This window comes from Scomber scombrus, chromosome 8 (assembly GCF_963691925.1).
Source record: "Scomber scombrus chromosome 8, fScoSco1.1, whole genome shotgun sequence".
Classification (NCBI taxonomy): domain Eukaryota; kingdom Metazoa; phylum Chordata; class Actinopteri; order Scombriformes; family Scombridae; genus Scomber; species Scomber scombrus.
Genome location: NC_084977.1, coordinates 11648301 through 11673702, shown reverse-complemented (window position 1 = coordinate 11673702; position 25402 = coordinate 11648301). Strand labels below are relative to the sequence as shown.

General features: G+C 41.9%; 1 protein-coding gene across 1 annotated transcript; it reads right to left on the bottom strand.

The window, feature by feature from the left end:
• Nucleotides 1–592: 592 nt before the first annotated feature.
• Nucleotides 593–24936, bottom strand: fgf22 (fibroblast growth factor 22). The gene is made up of 3 exons (XM_062424467.1): nt 24564–24936; nt 2461–2564; nt 593–787 (listed from the first exon to the last, which is right to left on the bottom strand). Exons 1-3 carry the CDS (start codon nt 24934–24936, stop codon nt 593–595), a joined length of 672 nt encoding a protein of 223 aa, XP_062280451.1.
• Between the last annotated feature and the right edge of the window lie 466 nt (nt 24937–25402).

The following is a 25402-nucleotide window of genomic DNA, read 5'->3' as shown; positions in this document are numbered from 1 at the left end:
ATGAGTACGTGCAGAGACCTCTAATGTAGAATATATTCCCACTGCTTTTATTTAATAAAGTCAACAATATACATATATCACCCAATGCCAACTTACACAGAGATGGGAGGGGGATGGAGAAGATGTGATATTGTTTAAATATGGAGATAATGGTGCATATTTCAATACAAGCATACGTCTATGAGTATGCTACCTGCATGCTACAGCTAAGTGGTGCACTGCCATATGTTCTGGGTGGAACTTGTGCACTAAAAGTATTGTTCTGCATGTTAGAGTAAGTGGATTACTGTAATTACTAGTAATGCAGCAACACAAATTTGACAGAGCAAACAGAAGAAGATCAGAAAATAATGCTTTGTACAGAGGGAATTAGAAATAATGGCCTCTCTCTAATATAAGCCTGCTTCCAATAAAGGCCTGGTACCATCTGTGGTTGAGGTAAATAAAGGCCCCGGCCACTATTAGAGAAAATGCAGTACATGAAAAGGAGGATGGAATAATAAAAATAAAGATTGCCATCATGGCTAGAACACTAGTGTGAGGTGGCTGGTGAGCCAGCCACAGTTACCGGTCAGAGTTCAGACTTGGGCAGCTAGGACGGAAGCATGGGCAGGAAATGAGTTGATGGGTGTCTTCGTCGAGCCTTGTGACCTCGCCGAGGCTTCCCCCGCCCATTAAGAGACACAAACATCTGCCTGCCGCCATGCTTCCAGCGGAGGGAGGCATACGTGTTGTAGCCGTTCTCCTCAATACGCTCCTTGAACTTGCAGCTTGGGTTGTATTTCACCTACGAATAAAGATATAAAAGTTAGTATAAGTGAGTTTAGCTAAACTTAATGGCTGACTTCTATTTCTGCTGTACTATACTCAGCCAACTTCCAAGAAGTGAACAAAAGTTAATGGCTGTTGTTCCAGTAAAAGATTTTCCAGGTTTCCAGTTAGTTGTTAATGGGGAGGTTTGTTTTTCTTTCTTAGAGTTTTTCCATCACAAAGTATTTAGCTTGTCTTGAAAATACCACAGTGGAAGTGTTTGGACTTGAAGTAAAGGGTTGGTTCACTCAAATCACAATAAATAAAAAATGTTCTCATCTGTTGGAGGTTTTGAGATATCCATCTCTAAAACTTCTTCTTCATCAACCCAGTACAGTGATGGTCAAGTTTTCATTCGTGCTCCTCAAAACATTGATGAATGACAAGTGAAGTCCCCCAACAGCAAAGCAGCTTTCCAGAAACAGTGTTCTAGTTACTCGGGATAATCCACAGACCTCACAGTTAAGTTTTCGTTGGGATGGATCTCTGAAACCGATCACAATGAGGTCTGTGAAATATTCTGAGTAACTGGGTGGTTGTTACTGGAAATACACATTGCTGTTGAGTTTTTGAATGTCACTCCTTCTTGCATTGAGCAGCATGAACAAATGTCATCATGAAATCTTTGGAACATAAAATTAAAACTCTCTGCATGACCGTGTGAGAAAACAATTCTTTCTGATTTGGGTGAACTGATCCTTTAATGTTAAAAACATAATGTAGATGTGAATAAAAAAGCAACTTTTTAAAGTCTACATCCACGTTAAAATATGTTAAAATCCTCTGTCTTGTCCAGCTTTTAACTCAAGTTACCATCTTGACTAAAGATGTACTGATCTGTAAAGGTAACACAATAGTCAGTACTCAGCAAAGCCACTTTCCATGGGTGGTTACCACTTCTTATCAGATAGTCTTGAGAGTCTTGAAAGATATTGTAGTGACAAGAGATTCTGCTGCATTCCCTTTTCTAGATTATTATCTCATTGCCATAATGAGGCTGTGATAGCATCAAGATGGTATGAGCCTGACGTGATTCACCTGTCTTTTTGTCATTATGGGAGGATTCAGACTTTAGTAAAGGTCTGAGTCCTCGGGTCTATATATGTCCTGTTTACTGTGTAGCTTGCTGAAGGCATCTGTCTTATCACTGCTCGCTGACTGATTGCCTGTCCATGATTTCTCCTCTTCCAAGATGTAAATTCATGAGCTAGACACCACACACCTCAGGTCTGATGTGCGACTGACATTAACAAAGAGGGGTGAATACTTCTGAAAGCTTGCTGTACAAAACAGCAATTGGCAGATGGCACGCAAAGACTTTTAAAGGAGCCCAGCTGGCTCTTTGTCATTGCTGGTTGGGTTTCTTTTCTCTGCTATCTATTTTGACAGTGGAACAAGCCAACTCAAGCTGCAGGTATCATCAACCATGGCCCAGGTGTACAGCCATGATTGATAGCAACACTCTGACCTTTCTCTGGACTTTCCGACAGAAGATTCCTGAGATTTCTCTTCACTTAAGCAGAATCAAACATGTTTGGGTAGGCACTCATTTAAGACCCCTATACATATATACCTCACCCGCACCCCCCTTCCTTTACCAGCCCTCCCATCTTGACCCCGAGAAACAATGTTGCCAGGTTGTATACGCACCGATCCAAAGAGCGTGCCTTTCTTGGACATAGCTAAGTACAGCCCGGTGCTGACAGATTTGATGGCAACAACTCCCACACTGACAGATCGGATTTCCATCAGGCCTGGAAAATAAAAGAGAGAACAAGAGTCTGGGTTAGAAACATCTAGCTTTGGGAGTTTCCCCATCAAAAGCTACTCTATCATTAGCGATTAGGATACCAGACAGCCATATGCTCTGGGGAGAGAGACCAAGACAAGAGAAAACACACATACACACACACACACACACACACACATACACACACACATACACACAAACACACACACACACACACACACACACACACACACACACACACACACACACAACTGGCCCTTAGAGAGCTTCCTTTGTGAGGAGATCAGCCGAGCTCAGAGAATTTAGAACAACAGGATAAGTTGGATCATATCAGAAAGGACAGGAAATTATCATTATTTTCTCATAAAAGATTGAATTGAACAACTTTACAAGTGCACAAGTCTCAGACCTTATCCTGAACTACATAATATCCCTCACACACACACACACACACACACACACACACACACACACACACACACACACACACACACACACACACACACACGCACACACACACACACACACACACACACACACACACACACACCGTGTCTGAGCCTGCACAGTGTCCTGACTCCAGATGTGACACTCCACCCTGATGATGCCCAATGTTGTTTACTGAGGGACACACAACCCGTGTCTGCCACTTGAGCAGCCTCTCTAACTCTCTTCACCCCATGAATAAGCTGGCAAGTTTGTGGGCTAATTGTTTCCTCTGGGCACTGATTGCAAACAAGTCCCATGTGGCTCACTCTTGATCTGGTTTTTGTCTGCATACAAAAATAAAGGCACGCACCCATTGTCATGGCTACGACAGGGAGATGTTTTGGAGATGACCTGAAGGCTTACCGCAGGGTCCTGAATAGGAGCTAATTAAAGGATAAGAAGCTCTCGTTTGGATGACTTTTCACTCGTACCTTAAAAAGCACCCTGATGTGGCCTGCTATCTGATCAGAGCACGAAATCTTCTTTCTACGCCCTTGAAAACTAGGTTTATGCAGCGAAAACATGTCATTTAGGCACTGCTGGATATTTGTGAAAAACAGATTGTTGGCTTTGGACAGACGCTGTAAACACAGCACCAGATCAAGGTGCTGAGGGACAGAGTGACCGAGAGGTGGTAGGAAATGGAGTCATAAAAGCAGCAGTGGACCACCGGCCACCCAACTGACCAACCCCCAGCTGCTTTGGTACAACTGCAAGTCCTGAACAGGGCAGCGACTGAGTTCCTGAACAGTCACGCTGGTTAAAACTGTTCTGCTATGAAAAATAAACGCGCACACAGGTGCTACTCCCCCTGCACTGCCATTTTTCCACCTATTTATTTATGCAATTCCAGGATTTTTGTTCGAAAGGAAGGTAACACTGAATTTGGCGTAAAGGATTGACTTAATGTGTTTGTGGTTGAAATAATAAGTTATATTGATATGTCAGGTATATTATATAGGATTCAAAATGCTTTTTTTCTAATATCGCACATCTGCCTTTAACAACACATCATTTAGTGGACAGCTGCTAACGTGATCATACTACTGCTGCTTGTCTTTTAAGGGCACATCTGAAGGACTCCAAAACTGAAAAACACACATCTGCTGCTCCCATCACGCTAAAAAACACTCATCTACCTCAAACTTCTTTCTTTTTTCTTTTTTTTTTCAGCTTGGAACATCACTAGTCATGCTTACCAAGTGAGATCATCTACTTTAAGCATGGACACAAAGAAGTACAAAGACTAAAAAGAAAAGGAAGGTAAACAAACACAAACTCCTGTTGAGTGTCTTTCTTCTCTGACAGGAACGTGTAAATGAAGCACTCGCTCTGCTCACTTCAGCTGCAGGGAAGTGAGGGAGCGCCTCAGTCGAGTCCATCCAGGTATCAACCCAGCTGCACCCCCATCATTCCTCTGCTGCCTCTGATCCTCCAAGAAAACATTACCACTTTGATGGCAGCCTTCTCTTCTTTTTTTTACGAGCTGTGTTTACAAACACCGGGTGTGCTATGGTGGCACCTGGAGCGTGCAAAAGACTCATAAGCAATTAGCTGAGGCCCGGCTGGTGATTGGAGCGCTGCAAGGATTTATGGGGGATTAGTCCAGGCCAATGAAAACCGCTGGTGCCTGAAAGTGGTGCCAGCAGTATTTGCCATTATTTACTGCTTTGAGTTCCAGGCACAGTAGGTGTGTTGGAAGCATGTTTGTCACATCTAACACATTACAAGGAGTTGGGTGTGAGCAGTCACATTTCCTTTGCTTTAACATGTCAGGTTTAAAACACAGATTTTACTACTAGAAAATAGACTGAAGTGCAGCAAAATATGTTGTTAGATTTACAGAATAACTTCATTTATACGATGAACACCAATAAAAGGGATTTTTCTGGGTCATAGCTGTTGCATTAGGTTTCCAATTTTCATTTTCAACTAACCTCCTATTTCCTATAGCGCATAAAATGTTGTCCTTTTATCTCTTTAGGTCTCATAAGTACCTTACATGTTATTTCATTCATATGTGCTGGTGTAGCAGCCAGCAGGTATAAAAGATCTGAGGACATGAAACAGGGATTTCACATTGTTTCGAGGAATCACTTGGGCTCTGGACGCTTGACCACACATCAATAAAGGCCAGTTAGATCCATATAACTCACAGTCCCCGCTTTGAAAAGTCACGCCATTGTGTGCAAAGCCTGAGAAATCAGAGAGAGGTATTTCAAGCTATTAGAGGGGTTTCCTAACTGCTCAAATCACTGCACTGGAAGGCTTTATGCTGAGTTTAGGTTTCAGATGTGCAGAAATTTACTGTCATGTTGATACATTTTCATTTTGAATATTTATTATAAAGCTCTTTTAAAAGCTGTTCCGAGATTTGATTGATTTTTCAGAAAACCCTTAAACAATGCAACATATCACGATTGGACGCTCATGTCCCTATAGCCCATGTAAGACCAACTAAAATGTAGATCCTCTGTGCCATATAACATATTTTAAGTGCTGTTTAGTGCAGTTATCACTCATATCACATATGCTTTGGTGTCAATTAAGAACCAATTTTATTTAAACAGACAGGCAAGAATATGTAGTTTGCTTGCATTTTAAAATTCGTATTCTACTCTCTTTATACTTTAATTTGATATAAAATTAAAGTATTTGAAAATTGTAAATAATTTTCATTCAAGAGATGTTTTAGATCTTTTGAACAATATCAGAATAAGAAAGAAGAAAGAGTAAATAATGGAGACAAATTAACTCTTTGTTCTTGAGTTGCATTGGAAACTGAGGGTCACTTCTTCGCCGTGTTCTGCTGAGCAAGTATCAACTGATGGCCCTATTGAGCTCATGAAAAAGGTGCTTTTGGCTTCCCACTTGCAATTGGCAAGATCTCTTAACCTTTGACATGTTTTGGCTGGGACTGTCAATAAGCTCAAGCTGCCATTACAAGCAAATCCTGCACTATACATGTCTAGTCAACTGTGGACTTGCTATTTATTTCTCCTCTATGGGATTTTTAAAAGCAGAGAAAAAGTCTTTTACCCAGTCTTTTTTTTTACTCTTTCTTTTCTTTCCGTGGCCCATTTTTTGGACGTTAGCCCATCGTCAGATCATTCAAGCCTTTTCTGACCTTGGAAAAAAAAGGCAGAAAGGAAAGAGAGAGACACTCTCACGGGGTTCCCTTTTGTCAGACTCATGGTATGGGGGAGGAGGAGGGAACGGGTACAGGGTGAAGGTGCTGGTTTTAAGATGGGGTTTTCAGTGGTGGGGGCAGGTGCTTCCAATGGCTGCTCCCCCCCAATAAGTCTTTGTTACTCACCTGAGAGGTGAAGAGCTAGACAAGATCTTATTAATGACCAAGGGTTTTGAATAGGGCTCTGCAAAGTGTGGAAAAATGGTTCCTTCCATCACAAATTTAAAGCAGAAAACAGTGAAAGACTGAGCAAAGAGAGAGTGAGAAAAATAGATTTTTCTGCCCCTTTCCTCCTGTCTTCTTTTTGTTCCTTTCCCAGGTCTTTAATTTCTTGGGTTGCCCCCTTGAGCAGCCCTCCATGGCTCAGTGCTTGACCAGAGCAGAGCCTGGGAATCTTGGAGTTCCCGCTGTGCTCCTGCTCTTGATTGACATACCTTTTCAATTATTTCACAGTTTGCTTGCTTTTTAAACGAAGAGGGCCCTGTTGTTTTTTTCCTTCTGCCCTCCTTTTCAAAACACAAGCTTTTCATGTCGGGTCTGGGCTGCCGGGCCTAATGGCTGTGACCAGCACCTTTGATCTGCCATGACCCCCTCGAAGGGTCTGGTACTGGGCGAAGCAGCCGCCTGTGTGTATCAACTCAGACAAAGGCTGCATCACTCACTATTGCTTTAAACACCTTGAGAGATTACCATGAGAACAGGCACTGTACTGGAGGCCTTCACAGGTGGTGTGATATGGAAACTTGCGCATTAACCCTTTAATGTACAGTAAAATACCAACCAATGATTAGCAAGGGCTTGTTGAGAAGGATGGTTTTGTTCAGTTCATTTCAGAAGGAAATGTTTAACCTGCATACAACTTACATTGTCACCAAATTACAATCATATTCTACTATATTTCAAACAACTAGACATTAAATTAAGCATTTCATATGCTTTTAAATGCTTAAGTTGCAACAAGCCAACATTATAGCTTCAAATGTTGCTGGTGCTGATGGAGCATTTACAAAACCTTTGCGGTCTAACACCTTTCTGTCTCTCACGCATGTCCTCCATCTTTCCTTTGGAGTTCTGCTTCAGTATGCCCCATATGAAGTGATTGATGGATCTTCTAACAGTGTCTGAAAACTGCTTGCCGATGGTGGAATCAGTGTCTGACCATTTTTGAAACTTTAGGAGTCAGATTAGCAGCAATTAATCAGAGGTACGAAGGAGTGGAAGCAATCAGGGTTTGACATTCTCTATTTAGCGTACTTTTGTCACTTGTTGTATGTATAACTTGAGAAGAGACTGTTCAAAATGATGCATTGTAATCACCAGAGGTACAATTAATTGTGTTGAGAGTTCCTTGAGAAATACTGTGAGGGAAGTGGGATGCAGTAAGGAGAAGGCTATGATGGAAGTTTTTTCCTACTTTTCAAAGTGGCCCTTTTGCCCTTATGTGCTCTCATATGACCTAGTTTGTTTTAATCATACTGAGGCTTTCAAATGTACGACAACAAACCAAAGCCAACAAACAACTTGAATTTAGACCACATATAAAACCCACCAGAAATGCCTGTTTGCATGTGATTTTTCTGAATATTCTCATGTTTCACATAAAAAGAGGGAAAAAAGTTATTTGGGTCAGTTTTACCTGCAGATTTAAAGGCAGCCAAATAAAACATAAACGATTGCGCACTGCCCTTTCATTTAGGCAGTAAAACACAATCAGAGGGCAGAGGTCATTGTTCACGCCCTGACAACATAATATTTAGCCACCAAAAAAAGTGTGATCATGACACTGTATGTGGTGACTGATTAAATCAAAGGCAAAAAGGTGTGTCAGAATTACTGCTTCTGTTGCAATGGCTGAGGTCACACTGAACATATAGATGATAAACGCTTAGTGCTCCTTCTTTTTCAAACATCCTGTGAAAGATATACTGTCACTGTTGGTTCCATTGACTTTAGATTGGGTCTGAAACTCGTGCATGCCTGTTACCTTCCTCATACTTTATGTTAATGAAAGAAAAACACTTTATATTGATTGGTGGGTGACAGATGAAGGAATGTCTTGACAGGAGCCTCATATACTGAGAGCCTGATATGTCTGCTGTGTGGCACGTGATAGTGGGTCAGTGATGATCTCACTGCGGTAAGTGGCTGATATGAAAACTGATCTCCAATTTTCTGTGAAATATGACAGTGCTGCTGAGACGGAAAGAGATCGTTTACAGGGAAGACAGTGTGCTGGTGTGCTTAAATAGTTTGCAGTTTAAATATTATTGTGTAGTTTTATCCCTTATAAATGAAATTTTAAATCATTTCTAGTGTTTGTTGTGAAGGTAAACTCATGCTCTAAAAGTGACAGTTGAGCTACAGCTACCTACTTTTACTTTAAGGTGGCTCTGAATGTTTAAGGTTTACAAGTTTGATTGGGGCTAAGTGCACCATCACCAGAATGAAAAATAGCAGCATTTTTATGTTTGCAGAAGGTATACGGACAGTCTTTTTGCATTATCCCTTTGCCCTCCCATCCGTACGGGTGAGCATATGACAGGGCAGATCAGGAAAGCACAGACAGAACCAGCACAAATCAGCCCAACCACACACACACACACACACACACACACACACACACACACACACACGCATGCACGCACACACACACACACACACACACACACACACACACACACACACACACACACAATCACACACAAATTGAGTGAAGCACTAGAGTAAACACAGTCCTGATGAACCATGACTGTAGTGGTTGACTGAGAATGTCTTTTGGTGGGGTATACTTTATCGACCAAACTTTTGACCTCTGGGAGAAATCCATCAAGTGCACAGAGCCCTTGATTAGCAGATGATGTGGAATCCCACTAAAGGAGTCAGTAGACTTGTTGGTAATAAACAGTGTCTATTCTGATATGTGGTCTAATGCAAATCAATACACATCAACTGATGGCTAACAGATGGGAACACTGGGAAAACATAAAACATAAAAAAACCCAGAATATTCCTTTAAAGAAGTAATTCATATTATATTTTCTTTGTTGCATACTAGCTAACTCCTGCACCAGGTTGTGTTTCATCTCCTGAAGCCACACAAGCCACGGTCTTTGGGATTTACTCGAGTTGGTTGCTCGCCAGGTTGTCAGTGTAATAAGATACAGTTTTTCAAATGTTTGCTGTAGTTTGATTGATAGTAAAAAAAATACTGTTCATATCATAAAAATCAACAACAACAAAAAAAACCAAGACAAGACATATTATAGTCTCGCTATCAGTGAACACTATAGTATCTGCAGACACTCAAGACTATCTTCATCAAGATAAGAGATAAGATATACTTTGATGTATTCTATAGAACAATTTGGTGAGCAACAGAATCAACAGAATGATTTCCAAGAAAAACAGATGTCATATAACTGAAAACTGTTTGATCTTGAAGCACTGTAGTTTATGGACTTGATGAACTTAAGTGAAAAACACATATGCACAACACACAACATAAATGATCTGCAAGGAACTCCACTACACATAATAGAATTATTTATCATCACTAAATCACAAACAGCATGAAATCATGTGACACCGCTCTTCAGACTGAAACTTCATTTGGCCACACCCAAATGAGTGATGTCACAGCAGTTGTTTTACATCTGCTTTTTAAAGGCATCATTCCTGCTTTGATATCACTGATTGGGTTGCCACAGTGATTTTATGCCCAGTAATGATTTGTTCTTAACACATACTAACATTATGAAATGAAGTCTTTGGATCATATTATTGTGTATTATTATTATCATATTGTCTGTGCCCAGACAGGATAACACTTACATCACTGTACATTAAATGCAGTTGTACTGTACATTGTACTTCCTTACTATTTGAGGTTTACTGTCATTGTAACGTATTGCCATCATTTGACATTTCTTTCAAGTTAGAATATATTATTTCCATCACTGAATGTTCTTCAGCTCTCTAAAAGTGAGTTGGAGTTGCTAATTAACCTATAAATTAATGGCCCCTTTTAACAAGAAAACCACCAAAAATATGCAATTCAATTCATTCTTTACCCTGTTTTTTGTTTGTGGGGGCATTAAGGTGCACCTAACATATTGGTAATGGTCAGAGGAAACTATGTTGATTAAAGTGAAGGTAAACTGACTTGGTTAAAGTAGGAGAGTGGATGTAGAGGGAGAAAAGTGGAGGCTTTGCTACACTTTCATTAATAAAACACCATGGTTGAGTCACTGTCCACAATGTTTCACACACATAGTGATGACATGATGACATTTATTTTTGTTTGAATAAGTGTGATCAGGCACAATATGATGCAATACCCTGGTTGATTTAATGGACCAACCAGTGCTGGACAGCAATATAAAATTTACAGTCTCATTAACAGAGGCTGTGACTGCCACTCTGAGAGTTCTACTGTTCCAGCAGACGATTTGTGCTTTGGTCTATGTGTGTGTGTTGTGTGTGTGTTGTGTGCAATGGTATGTGTCTGTGTGTGAGTGGCTCTTTGTTGCAGAGCAGAGCAGCTGTCGGTCTACAGGCAGCACCTCCCTCCCGTCCTTCATACTGTACCTGTCTTTCTCTCTTTCCTCCTGTCTCCCATCTGCCAGCCTGCTTGCTTTTCATTGCCCGTCTGTCCCTCACTCCACTATAGCTCTGTCCTATACTTGGTCTCTCTCTGTCTCTCACAGTCTGGTTCTTTCCCTGCCTGGGTCACCCCCTCCTCTCCCTCCCTACCGGCTTGTCTGCTCTGGGTCTCCGGACATGCATCATACCTATTAACTCTCACAGGACTGGGATGATTTATTCACTTCTTGCCAAAGCTATGAGATATGTCAGCTCTGAAAACACACACACAAGAAAAAGACTGAAAGGGTGACTTAGGCAGACACTGATTGCACTCAGGTTTTTAAAATATTTTTTGCGATAGAAGAAAGAAGATTAAAAACAAGGTATGAAGGTTAAGAAAAAGTCTAAGTAAGTGAATGAACTGACCAGCCATCACTCTGATCAGCCACCATGTATTAGACAGAGCGACACGACCAAGCCAACATGACGAGTAACCTGGCTCTGAGATCTGATTCTGTTCCTCAAATGAACTCAGACTGTCTGGAAGCCTGAACTGTGTTTTTTTTTTCTAATTTAGCTCATGGACAGTCAACTCATGTTTGCTTTGATCAAATACAAATTTAAACACACATAATTTAAATAACAGAAAAGGAAATAAGAAACAGGGTTATTTTTGCACCCTCTTTTTTCTTTATTACACACTTGAACTTTCACATGCTGTCACTCTCTAAACCGCTCTGTACACACAGTGTGCATGTGTGTGGTCATTTGAATATAACTTTTCTCGTCACCTTGAGGATGTAGGACACAGGAATATTGGTCTGCATGCATGCGTTGTCTTTGTGCGTTTTTTTACACGACACGACATGTGACCCGCCCAGTCAAAAAATAAGGACCATGGATAGAAAGGATGGGAAGAAAGGAGAGAAAAGACTGGCAGAGGGCTGGTCTTGCCCATGTATCGCTTGCCGTTCCCACATTCCATTAAAATCTCTGGAGGGATGAGAGTGCAGATGAAACTGATAACATTATTTCCCCCTGTCTTTTTAATCAGTCAGTGTACACATCCAGCACCTTTTGTTCAGCAAATGGTTCTTGTTATTATTAATTAAACCAATAATAACATCTCTTTGGAGATACTGTAGTGTGAAAGGCATTCGGTACAGTATACAGTAGTCTCAGGGACACCAATCTCTTCCATTACTAAATGACAAAATGACATTGATAAAGAACTATGGTACAAATTATGAAAGGAATCTGGAATCAATTTGAGAGACTTTTACAATAAGTGCATGCTCTCAAAGTTGTATACAGGCTGGTCTTCTGCCTGTCCCCCTGCCTGCCAGACTGAGCCACTGAGGGAGGTGTAAAGCAGTAAATCTACTTCTCTACAAGGCCCTGGCCTAGAGTTTTTTGAGCCTGTGAACAAGCCACATGGTGGTGATCTGCTGAAAGCTGACTCCCACACTCCGTCGGCCCAAGCCCCGGCCGCAAGGGGTGACATTCTCTCACACACAATCCATGGGCTGGTCCTCTTTCAGGACTCGCACTCGGCCCTGTTACCCCCACCCTTTCATACGGTGCTGCTGGGAGAAGTACTCCAGGGATTAGCCCAGCCAGGTCTTTCAAAGGCCATTAGAGCAAATTACAGGTATCCTGTTACCAAAACGCTGGGACAGGCCAGGTGAGGGGCGCAGAGGCCAGGCAGGAGAGCAGGGGTCAGCTTGGGACAAAAAGACAAGGCCACCCTGGGCCCCACTCTATCGGAGTGTCTCCCTGGCTCCACAAACTGGTAGACCTGCATCTATGAATGGCTCACTTGATGGGACCTCAGAGACATTGTCTCACCACCGTAACTTTAGCCTTTTTTTTCTTAGTAAACCCCCCACCTCCACACCTCACTCTCCCCACCCTGGTTTTCTTGTCTTTCGATGGATGTGGGCATGACTTTGCCCAGATAAATTATTGCACAGAAGTGCTACAAAACAGTAGAACAATTAAGTAAAATATGATGCACAGCTCTAACTGCAATGCATCAGTTGATGCCCACCTCTAGACCTTGGTGTTGTGAGTTTGACCTAAATGTTCAATCATGTAGCTATACTAAATGCAGCAGACAAAGCCCTGCCTTAAGCCAAAGATTTAATTGGAATTACATTAACCATTCCTTCTTCAAGCCTACATTTAAACTGTAATGACAACCACACAGCCATTAATGTGTGTTCTGTCAATGTATCAGTATGCTGCAGGCATCATAAGACTGATGCAGTTGATAACGTTTTGGAGATGGCCACAGGGAGTTCCGCATCCTGCCATTTTCTCTAGACTACTCACACACACACACACACACACACACACACACACACACACACACACACACACACACACACACACACACACACACACACACACACACACACACACACACACACACACACACACACACATTCACTTGCACACATGCCTCTTGGCAACTTGTGCAGGCCACACAAATACACAAATATGCCTCACTCTATCCCGACTGGTGGATGACAATCTAGTGGAGGAGTTGCGGAAGTGTTTCATTAGCCAATTACCGTTGGTAGATAAAGCCTGCGTTCCCACAGTCCACAAGGCCGGGGGTCAAATGTGACCAATTACCCTCCATCTCCTCACAGGACAGATTAGTTTCTCTGATTTATCCCTAGACAGACTTGCCCAGTACTCAAGAATCACCATCCACATCTGGAGATATCTGTGTGGGGAGGCAGTTGTGTGTGTGTGGTTGAACAAAAACACTGCTTTTACAGTCAATGATACAGTGGAAAGAGGAAGGTATAGTGAAAGACAAAGACAAAGCTCTTACAAAATCTCAATTATACTAAGACCACTAGGAGTTTAAAGTTGAGGTCAGCACTGAAATCTCTTCTACTACACACATACATTCCCCATTAGGCAGTAATTAGTGTACCTGCATGTCCTGTCAGTATGCACTCCATGGTACATAGCACTAATTTCCTTGGGCACGCTAAGCTGTGATTGTATGTAATGGATCATCAATCAGTTCATTAAGAACCTCCAGGATGCTGAATCAAAGGGCAAAGACCCTCCACCGATCAAACCCCAAATTTATGAGCATGGTGGGGGCAAGCAAGCCTAAAAAGGTAACACTAGAGGACAACCCGCGGGGGTGGGTGAGTGGTGGAGGACTGGTGTAGTGACGCTAAGGAATAGCAGAGGTGAAAAAGGTTAACGAAGCCCACAGTGTGCGTCCTGCTTGGTTGTCTGTGCCTGTGTGGTACTGAGGGGCCACAATCTTACCGACAAGAGGCCTTTTCCTTTAATCAAGGAGGGAGAGCGGAGAGGGCAAACTGCCTCCAAATCATGCATCACATCCATAACAAGCGAACGGCAAGCTATCAAAGGCTTCACAGATAGTTAAGAGCAGATCTGCCCGCCGAGAGCTTTGTGACTCACGGCTTCTGCAGTTTCCTGCGCTTTGGTACCCAGGGAGAGGCAGGCAGGATAGTGGGATCCACATTATACTGAGGTCTTTCCTCTTTGCCACTAAATTGCAGTAAGCTGTTGTGTTGCATCTGTGACTGGTTTGGTTGGCTGTCCAGACCAGACTTAGCCACTCTGAGTGGAAACATAATCAAGAGAAAAACAAAGGCCTTGTTTACAGTTTCCTATGCTCATCTTCACTGAGATCTCGATAGAACACTCTTCACCCAGTTAAGACGAGCAGTCACCCATGAACAAAACCAATATTCTCTGTTTTAACCAGAGTGAATTTACACTGGCCAATACTTCAAAAGATTATCTTTAGAAGCTATTAATGCCTCATGACTCCAATAAAAAAAACTTGAAATAACAAGTTTCAAGCTTGTAAAGCGCGTTCATGTCAATATCCAAATCGCAATTACACCTGGTAAATTCGGATTTATCACCGATATATCCAATTTTGCAGCACGGATGTCTCAAATTGGCCAAATTCCCTTGTCAAAGAAAATGAAACCCAAATTAAATGGACATAGTGTCATATTGTCAGTGCATGATACTTTTTAACACTAACATGACCAATTCTGTGATCATGAAACTGTCTTAATTTGTTGGATGAAGTCAATAATGACAAGTCATAAAGAGGTGAATCGTTCCCATTATCCATTCAACATTCACTTTGCCTCTTCATGTTATTGACTGGTGTGTTATGGTATAATTGTTTTACTTTTGTTCACAGGACTTTGTCAATCATGTTGGGTCCTTTAGCTTTTTTGGAAGACTTTAGAAGTTTACTGTTTTTCTCTCCTAGTTTCATATTCAACAGCAGATCCGATTCAGTTTGGAGAGTACTGCCAACTACAAGTGCGTGCATGTGTGGCTCAGGTGTGCAGCGAGGTTACAGTGAGTGAGCACCAGGACACAGAATATTCTCTGTGGCCTGAGCTTGCCCCATATTTACATTATTAAAATGAGATGGGAATACAGGGAGGTGACAGAAGGCACAAGAGCGAAATCAGGGCTCTGTCAGAGCTGTCACTTGCTCCACTGGCCAAAGGGCCCTGACCTCAATCCTATCCACTGCAGGGGAGGAGAAGGGGAAATGGAGACAGCAGGATAGAGAGAGAGATGGTGATAGGTAGAAAGTGGCAGACAGACAAAAAGAAGGAGACAAGTAGATGATAGTGAATGATATGAGCATACAAACATACATAGAGGGTTATACAAGAGGTTTACATCAAAGCAACCTCTGTGAACCCTGTGAAGGTGAAAGAGTTTAAATGTTATGTTATTGATCACTGCAGACTTAAAGCAGCAGAGGTGTCAGTCCACCTTTAATATGAAAACTTGAGTCATCCAAAATTATATGTAAAGTTATCTGTCTAGAGGCAAGGTCATGTATGAATCTTTATGTCCACTTTCTTATTGTCTGAGAAACAAAAATTAGCATGAGAGTAAAAAGTGATCTCAACAATATCACTGCAATGCTTCGTGCCACCCTCCGCGTTCTAATGAGGAGCATGGCCTTCCAGACAGGGAAAACACCCATGTGCACAAGTCAGAACGCATGCAACTGAATTGAGTGCAAGGTAAGGTCTGGTTCATATTAGCCATTAGGGAGAGGAAACGCACATCTTTTTCAGTTTAGGGTCCACTTCATGCTCCTGCAATGGCACAAGCATAAACACAGGCCCATGCATTCTAAACGTACGCACACATTCAAAGAACTCTGACACGATACTCACATCCTGCTCGCATTCGTTTAGTGAAATAGCCTTAGAGATAAAAAGCAGGTACGGGTGGATGTGTGTAATGCAGTTCAGAGAAGAAGCTGTATGGTTTCAACCTGTTGGTATGCACGGACCTGCACTGGAGTTGCTGTTTTTAGCCAGCCACATTTGCATCAATTATCTTACTTCTACCTTCAGGAAACGCGTTTGCTAAATGGTTATTCAGTCCAGATAATGACTTCTCTGCTTCTCTCTTAAAGGCACAAGAACTACAGCATGGAGGCTGTTAACGTAGCAGAACAAAACGCTTTCAGATTGTTCAAATTTCATCAAAATCCAACATTACTCATGTCTGAGTTGTGTTACATAAATTTAATTTGAAAAATCCAGTTTACGGTTCAATCTGAGATAGATGTACCCTGTTTTCACCTAATCGTCAGCCCATATGGTTTGCATTTTTAAGTTGCCACCCATTTTCTAGATTGTGCACGGTCCATATTCAAATGTGAACTCTGAACTCTGCTGGTATATGGACTACAACTGGAATGCAGATCATGTGAGTGCTCCAATCCCAGACTGGGGGTTTAAAGATTCGAATTTAAGAGTTTGTTATATTTACGAGTTATACATTTCAACAGTGTCAGCTTCTGTATGATTATGATTGACTCTTTGAACTGTATATTCTCAGTGCTATATTCTACGATGATGATGCAATATCTGCTTAATAAGAAATGTTGGATCATCACAAGATTTTCTGTGCTTATTAACTGAACAGATCAGAGTGATCAGACAATTATTGTAAATATCTAATTTCCAGAAATGAGTGATGCAGCACCATTTCTTTACAGAGGTGCCATGACTTAATGGATTTCCAGGCATTGCACTTGGATTTTTATTACTTAATTGCCAGAGTTGTTTGTGGCTAAGAGAGAGACAGATTAAAGTCTATTCAAACACCATGAAGCTTCCATGTGCTCCTGCAGCTTACGGTTTCACAGACAAAGGGCAGGGAGTTCCAGATATACCTGAGTGTCACCAGTGAGAAATACTGACATGCCTGATTTTACTGACTCTTAGTAGTTCCTTTATGATCTGGACCAAATCATACTGTGGGGGATATCTGTCTTTAGGGCAACAGGTGCATTGCATTCCTGCTATTATTGCTTCCCAGTCCCAGGCTCCTTGTGATTTTAGGTTAAATTTGTAAACCTTTAAACTCCTGTAGCCAGTCAGCCGTAGCTGTATTTAGGGATGCCAAGTTGTTTCTTTTTTCCCCTGTCTACAGCAGGGGTTCTCTTTCAGCTTCTTTATTCCTGGGCCAGTGGTTAAATGCCTTCCAAGACATGATGTCTGGCTCAGTTTGAGCAGGGAGGTGAGAGGCTTTATTGGAAGGGTCAAAACAAAACCATTAATCTGTCTTGGTCTATCTAAGGTTGAGGCAAGACCTGTCACCCCTGACTCAATGGGCTGATTGCGTCAGTGTGTGTGTGTGTGTGTGTGTGTGTGTGTGTGCGTGTGTGCGCGTGTGTGTGTGTGTGTGTGTGCGTGTGTATGGTCCGAGATGTGATGTGTGAGCTGCTCCTTGGTGAGTATTTCCTTTGGCAAATGATTTCAAACGTTGTGTTGCATGAGTAAGACTAGCTGGCCGACTGTTCCCAGATGATCTAATTAATACTTATTTTACACCTTTCACAAAAAAGCACATTTAGTAATAACTGCGCTAATGTCCTGTTATTAAGGAAAAGGCCAAACTCTTCATTCCCATTTTAAAAACGTACTGCTTGGCTAAGGCCCTTTGCAATATTGCATTGCCATACTGTAATTAATTGTGGCTCGTTACAATGATGTATAAAGCACCTAAATCATTGGCAGAGTAGTTTTTGGACGGCAACAGATAGTCTGCTCAGGGGAAAATGATGGAATATAGATGCAAGTATAATGGTTATTTTCTCTGGCTCACGGAATATTTTAAGTGTTAGACCACAGTCCTGCTGTATTACACTCTTAAATTGCTTTATGATGTTCACACTATTTTATCCTGCAAGAATTTAGAAACTGATATATTTAAACATTGTATTCAGAGTCTGTCTTGGGTGTTATTTACAAGCTTTTCAGAGCATCAGTGCGAATCAATTGCTTTAAGGTCCAAGTAGCTGGTTACTGGCACTGTGAAGTCCTCTCTTTTGTGTTCCCTTCACACCCACAGGATGTCCAGAGCTGTGGGATGTTATAAAAGAATTGGCTGCTGGAGCCAAAGTCAGACTCTATAAACCTGCTGATGAACCCAGTAAATCCCAGAGAGGAGCTGGAGCCAGACTGGTAAAGGTTGTTAGCTACTAATTGCTACATTTCTAGAGCCCATTCATGATATCAAACCCTGGTGGCAGAAACCAGGGATGCTTGGCTAATTAGAGTGACACTGACACTCTTGTCCTGCAATGTTCCCAGGACAGTGTGTGTGTGTGTGTGTGTGTGTGTGTGTGTGTGTGTGTGTGTGTGTGTGTGTGTGTGTGTGTGTGTGTGTGTGTGTGTGTGTGTGTGTGTGTGTGTGTGTGTGTGTGTGTGTGTGTGTGTGTGTGTGTGTGTGTGTGTGTCTGTCTGTTACTGCGTGGGGTTTAAGATGCATGTTCAACATGCATGCGCACACCTGTGATGTTTTATTTAGCTTTTGACCTCTTCATACCAGGAACAGCTGGCAAAGGGTCAATTTTCATTTGTCTCCCACAGGCTAAGGCCACTGTCCTTATTGAGGGGATAATAAATGCACGATTCGTGGGATTTTACCCTCCTGCTGGCATCCAAAATGTCCACGAATGCCCTCTCAGTTGAGACGACCCAGAGGAAACCTTACATAATGCCTAATGAGCAACGGGAAACGCTCCAGCACTCCTCCAGCCTTTAATTTCCACCTCAATACTGAGCAGAGCACGCCCCAGCCCTTCTCCTAGCCTCATTAACATGTGTATTCTCCCGATTCAAAACACCAAAGCACTTCCTTCGGCCAGGTGCTTCCCTCTTTAGCCCCTCCAGCCCTGGTGCTGTTGATCCAGTCACACATCCCTGTCTGAGCTCTACCAGAATTAATGGTGAGTCATGATCAGGATGTAGAAAGGCCAGGACAGAATAAACTTTCTTGCACCTTTAAAATGGCAGACAGCGCAGAACAGGCATTTTGTAATGTCTGCCACTTTGGCATGTGAATGCCATTGTCCCAAAACTGGGGCCTAAAGATATAACATGAGCTGTTGATGGAGAATTGGTTTTGCAAGGTCTGATTTTATGTTAATGTGAATAAAAGAATGTCCATATGGAAAGCTCCCAAATATATTTACAAATAGAAATATACACTCACTTGTCAGATCTATAGTTACATCTAGATAAGATGAATGTAGTGTACAATAAAACAGTCCTGCAATAAGTGCTACCTTCCTGAAGGTTATAATGTCCAGGTTTTATTTGATCTGTGCTAATTTATTTTATGGTCATTTTGGAGGCAAAAAAAGTCTTCTATATGTGTCTTCTGTTTTAGTTTATTATGGTGGCCAGTACTAAAACAAATGGTTAAACATGTTTGAAAATACACTTATTGGCTCGATTTATCTTTTTTATTCAATATGAATAGCAGTTCGGTTAGCTTAGCTTACCATTAAGGCTGTCAAAGTTTTTTTTCTGCCTTAGAGCATCTGTAAAGCTTATTTTTGGAGTCTTCACTCATTTCCTTTTCACAGTGAACACAAGTCTTAAGGAAGTCACTGCACCCAGCCAAGAAACAGTCCCACACAAAACCGAAGAAAAAACAAATTTTATACTTTTTTCCAGATTAAACAAAAGATACAATGTGTTATTTGGTGAACTTTAGAGGTGTTGTTAGTTTAATTTTGTGACCTTGTGAGCCAGGCTTGCTATTTCCAGCCTTTATGCTAAACTAAGCTAGCCCTGACATGAAAGTGTTATTGATATTCTCATCTATCAATAATCTAACTATCATATGGATAAGCATATTCTTCAAAATGTCAAACTGTTCCTTTAACAAGAGCCTTTGCGAGTATTTTACTGACTCATCCTAAGTGGAAAATAATGATAATTTGCTTAAGACTGCACTAGAGGGAGTTTACAAGAAGGATATACTGATCCATGTTGCACACCCTAGCACATATGTTTGTCACAAAAAAACTAATTGAAATGATCCTAATCAAAAAATGTTTTTTATTACTATCGGCCAAAATACCATTTACCTATTTTTAACACTCATTATTGATATTGGTATCAGTTCATACATTGCATGTAACCATTAGAGAGCAAGTTCTATATTTAAATGCAAGAATGGTGAGCTCCGATATTCCCATAAAATAATAAAACAGTTTTATTTTCAACAAAATAATAATTATCTTTAATTAAAGCTACAAATCAACCAATTAATCCAGAATGAATCAGGCGCAGGATATCACACTAAAAATGTACAAAAATGTACATAGTTCTTGCTATCAGCTTAATTTTTCTACGTATTCTCATCCCTGCCAATGCTGTCAAACTGGTCACACCTTTTAGGTGGATAAAGTCATCTGTCTGCAGCACTCGTTGTGTCTTTTCCAATTTTCGAATTCTCCTCGGTGAGTGACAGTTTCCCCTGTCTACAACAAGTTTGAATAATTTCCACAACATTTTTCAGTGGGGTGGAAGATTTTCTTCCCGTGGGCCCCATCCAACTCAAATACACTCATGAACTCGGAAAACTCTCACATCAAACAGCGAGATGTTGCACACCAAGGGAAATTTGGTAAACGCAACACACCCTGGCTGTGAGAGCTACACGGCTGTAGAGGCAGAATAGAGTCTGGCCGCGGTGACTTCTGCGATTATAGCGGTGTGGTGAGGTGACCTTATTTCCTAAGGGTGAATGGGCTGTCACTACCTGGAGGCTGCACAAGTGTTTGATGCCTTCAGCCACACACCCAAAATTTAACAGTCCATCCTTTAAAATGGGCTGAAAAAAAAAATATATATGCAGAGCAGCATGCCAACAAGAAGACCTAAGAATTTGTAAAGCGGAATAGAAAGAGGCGAATAAACAGAACACAGGTTTGTAATTAAAGCTGTAAAATTGCAATTACTCTACATGTGTTAACTGAATTTGACTTAAGTGACTGCGTATCAAGCACTTTATTCTGTACTGTATTCCATTTACGGTTCTACTTAACCTCATGATATGCTGTCGCAATTGATCATGAAACGGTTGCTGGGTGTGCCCGCACAGCTGTTGTGCTGTAGTACTGTCTAATTAGCGGTCTATGACCGATGACCCAGGACAGGATATGATGCGTACCTGCCTCTGGAGCTTTTGTAAACACATGGGTGTGTTTTTCCCCTCAATCATTTTCTACTTTACCATAGGTCAAAAGAAAAACATGCCGAGGCCCTCCTCTTCGGTCCCTCAAAGTTATGTACTTTGTCTCTTCTTGTGGCTATTTCAATGAGCTATTTTTAGTAGCTTCTATGATTAAGTGGTTTGTAGTGATAGGTGTATCTATATTTAGAGCCTTTAGTGTCACAGACTGTAGTCAAATGATAATATCGTTGTTTATCTTGTCTGATTTCTATCTCTCTGGTTTGATTAACAAACGCTTTAAAGGACCGATAAGCTGTATTCCGATAACAAACTTCAGGAACAGATACCTGACACCCAAGTGTTTATGTCTGTGTGTTTGAATGTGTATTTGAGCATATTTGTGTGTTACATTTTTCTTGGAACACTTTAGACATGTTATTCATATCGGTTGAGCCAGTCCTGTGTTTGCTGATGAAAGTTCAGAATTTTGAAAAAAAGAGACTCAGTATCTTTAGTCCTTTAGTAACAATTGGAAAGGGCATTTTAATAACTTCTGTGCAATATTGTTGCAGGTAATACAAATAGCTCATAATTCTCATAATCTAAAACTCAAGACCAATTGACAAACATTCACTCACTCGCTCACTGTTTTGCATTTTTCTCTACCTTCAAAGCTGTCCACAATCCCTCTAAGTCAGATTTTCTCCCTCTCACCTCTTCCTTCAGCTGTTCCATGCCACTGTTCCACTGGGATTGATACAATATTTTCCAACGTCAATTAGCAGAGAGAGCCTGTTGACTAATTCCGACTGTTTTTGCACCTGAGAGGGAGTTGGGAGTTGGGGCTGGAAAAACTGAGTGGGGTGGAGGTAAGGGTTGGGGCTGGGTGTAGCAGGCAGAGCTGTCAGGGCAATATAGCTGTGTCGACAAGAGTGTAAGGGCAACACAGAGGACAGAGGAGGGGTCGGCCAGACTGCTGGGCATTCAGGCTGAGGACAGTCCTGACTGACCTGAGCTGCAGTAGGTTAAACTGTGCTTGGTAGTGCTTCATCTTGCACAAGCAAAAACAGTGTCTGTGCATGCGTCTGTTGTATGTCTGAATTTGTGTGAACAAACATTCAAGCATGTTTTTGTGATTCTTTACTTCAGTTTTGAGTTTCACACAAAGGAGACCTTTTAAAAATATCGATAAAAGGAGATTTGTCCTCTTTTCTGTGTGGGCGTTATGTTGATGTTGCAGTCTAGTATCTGTGTCACTGCTCCTGTCATTAAATATGTACAACTTCCTGCTAGTCCTCCCACTCTCTTCTATAGCGTGGCCACCGTATCTGTATCAAGAAATTCTCTGGTTCAGGAGGCTTTAAGTCTGATATGATGGTAATAATGGTAGCCTCACACAGAAACAGAGTGAGACCTCAAAATGGTCTTAAAATAGATCTGTCTCATTGTGAGGCGCTACCACAGACTGACCACAAAGTATATTTTGTTCAATTTAAGGCTAAGCCTACATGACCACTAGCTTGGCACTGTGCTCAGCTCAGGGTGCAGGTACACATCCTCGCGCTGTGTGAGCACAGAGAGAATCGTTCTTTCCACCAAAGGAAATGAGAAGATGATGGCTGAAGTATATGAGGACATTACATGTAAGAGGACTGCGCTTTTTCATAGAGAGCCAATGCACCTAAGCATTAATGACATGACCATGGCAAGAAAAGGCATGAATTTCACAGTCCTCGGGCATAACTTTTGCTTCTCTCCAAAGAACACTTGTTTCAATTTAAATTCCCTCATGTTGCCAAATTGGTATTGCTACGACTCTTATAACATGACTTCTGAAGTGTCAAATTCAAGCAGAGTTTGGGAGTAATATTTTATTATGGTAGCTGACATATATTACCTCTAATATGAAGGAATAATGTCCCAGCTTGGATAAGCTCATGGGTCCAAATTTAACACCGTAATAATTCATCACAACTTGAATTTCTACCAGTGTGTGTGGTTTTAAATGATTCTGCCAGGTGACTAATCCCGACAGGTTAACAAATGTCATCCAGTCTGCAACTTGGAGCTTATTGAAACAGTGGCAAGAGACTGACTGGCCTGTTCGCTGGATGCCGCAGCTGCTCCTGCCCCCAGTAGCTGTGTGGAAAAACTCTGACTCACCCACTTGTATAAAAAGTCATTAACGACCAAATACATAAATATTACCGTCAAAGGCATAAACGTCTCTAAGGGCCATCCAGTCAGTCAGTCAGTCAGTGACTAATGGAGAGGGAGGTCAGCTCATGACCAGAGTCGGCTCATCTGACCTGGTCAAACATCTGAAAGACACCCATTGATGGACACGCCGAAGAAGCACAGCTTCTCTATGAATCTCCTCTTCTCAGGTGTCCCTGAACCACAGATTGGACTACAGGCTTACCAACAGAATAACCTATCTGGACCTGCACATACTAAACACAGTGATCATGTTGGGAAATGTCTGAGCAGGTGCTGAAAGGCATGGTGTGGTGCAAGGAAGAGCAATAACAATAGGATACTCCGTGTGCACAATTTCCGGAAAAATGTGATGGCAAAGTGCCTGGCAGAGAAAGCCTGAATGCCTCTGCAGGTTTCATTTAAAAGGCAAACTCTCCCCCTTTAGATTGAAGTTACTACTTATTCACACATGCATGCACACAGAGAACCAGCTCTTTTCTCAGGAGCTTACATCAGACTTCAAATGTATCATATGTCTCATTAATAATTACTAATCAAACTGTGATGGGTATAAATGAATCTGTGTTTGTGTTTGTTTCTGTGTACATCTGCTACTTACAACTGATGCACTTTCATCACAGTTTTGACAAGTTAATCCCCAATGACCCTGAAGCATTTTTTTCCAAGCCCAACTTGCATTGCCAACTGATGCTCAATGTCTTTCCACAAGTCAGCTTTCTTGTAAACTCAGTGCCGGCTGTCCCACGAGGAGCCTAAATCCACATTAGGGTATTCCCTTCTTACCTAGCAACGCATCTCTCATGCTCTAAACACAACACAAATAGCTCAGCAGTGATACAACTGCAGGATATTCCTATGCACTAACTATAAAAAAGAACAGATAAGAAAGTCCAACCATAAAAATAAAAGTGAGAACGTCATAGGGCATCCTATCTGCTTAATGACACTCAACACACTTTTGAGATACAGAACACAGCTACTTACTGTCTGCGTAATTTTTCCGCCGAGTGCCATCCACCTTGCCTGTTTTGTCAATGCAGAGGAAGAACTTGTTGGCAGAGTAAAGCCGCCGTAGTCGGACGTCACCCTCTAGGTGATTGTAACTGCGAGTGTGCCTTTCCAATGTCCATGAACAGTTGATGCCACTCGCCAGCACCTGAAGGGGCTCATGCCCTAACCCAGGAGGACAGGCCCCTGTGGCAGTGCCAGCGGTGACCAGGAGCAGGGTGAAGCATGCCAGGCAAAGGGAGGCTGCACTGGGCAGGGGAAGAACTCGCCCGACGAAGGCTGCAGTGGTGATGGTGCCAAGAGCAGGTTCAGGATAGAGATGAGCTACGGTCGGAGTCCATCTGCACATGGTGGGTCAGACTCCCAAGGTGCACCTTGTGCAAGCTGTAGGCATGCTGATGATCAGGGAGATGTCCCAGTGGAGGGATGACAAGAGAGTGGGTGTCCTGATGAGAGAAAGGAGGTAAATGGCACTCACAGCAGACCCTCTGGATGTCACAGATGACCCAATTGCTCTTTGGGAAACATGGGATGACAGAAGGCCTTCCTACAGCAACCAGCTTGTCAGAGTTTCCCCAGTTGTCATCGTCTCTCTTGTTGTTTGATTCTATTTGTCCGCTCCTTTCATATAATGTTGTAATTTTATGAATCCACTTTTAAAAGTTCCTCTCTAGTGGTGCTCCTGGTTTCTGTTTGTTCTCCTCCTTGGACTGAAGTCTTCTTTCCCGTTCCAGAGATAAAGTCCTGGGATGTATGGTGATGCGCATGTATGTCTTTGTTTGTGTGTAAGTGAATGTGTATTGATGTGTGTGTTA

What these genes read in the sequence shown, in the direction of transcription:
- fgf22 (XM_062424467.1), bottom strand. Translation starts at nt 24,936, where the DNA reads ATGTGCAGATGGACTCCGACCGTAGCTCATCTCTATCCTGAACCTGCT. An exon ending in GCGGAAAAATTACGCAGACA is followed by an intron (nt 2,565 to 24,563) that starts GTAAGTAGCTGT and finishes TTTATTTTCCAG; the next exon opens with GCCTGATGGAAATCCGATCT. An exon ending in AAGGCACGCTCTTTGGATCG is followed by an intron (nt 788 to 2,460) that starts GTGCGTATACAA and finishes CTTTATTCGTAG; the next exon opens with GTGAAATACAACCCAAGCTG.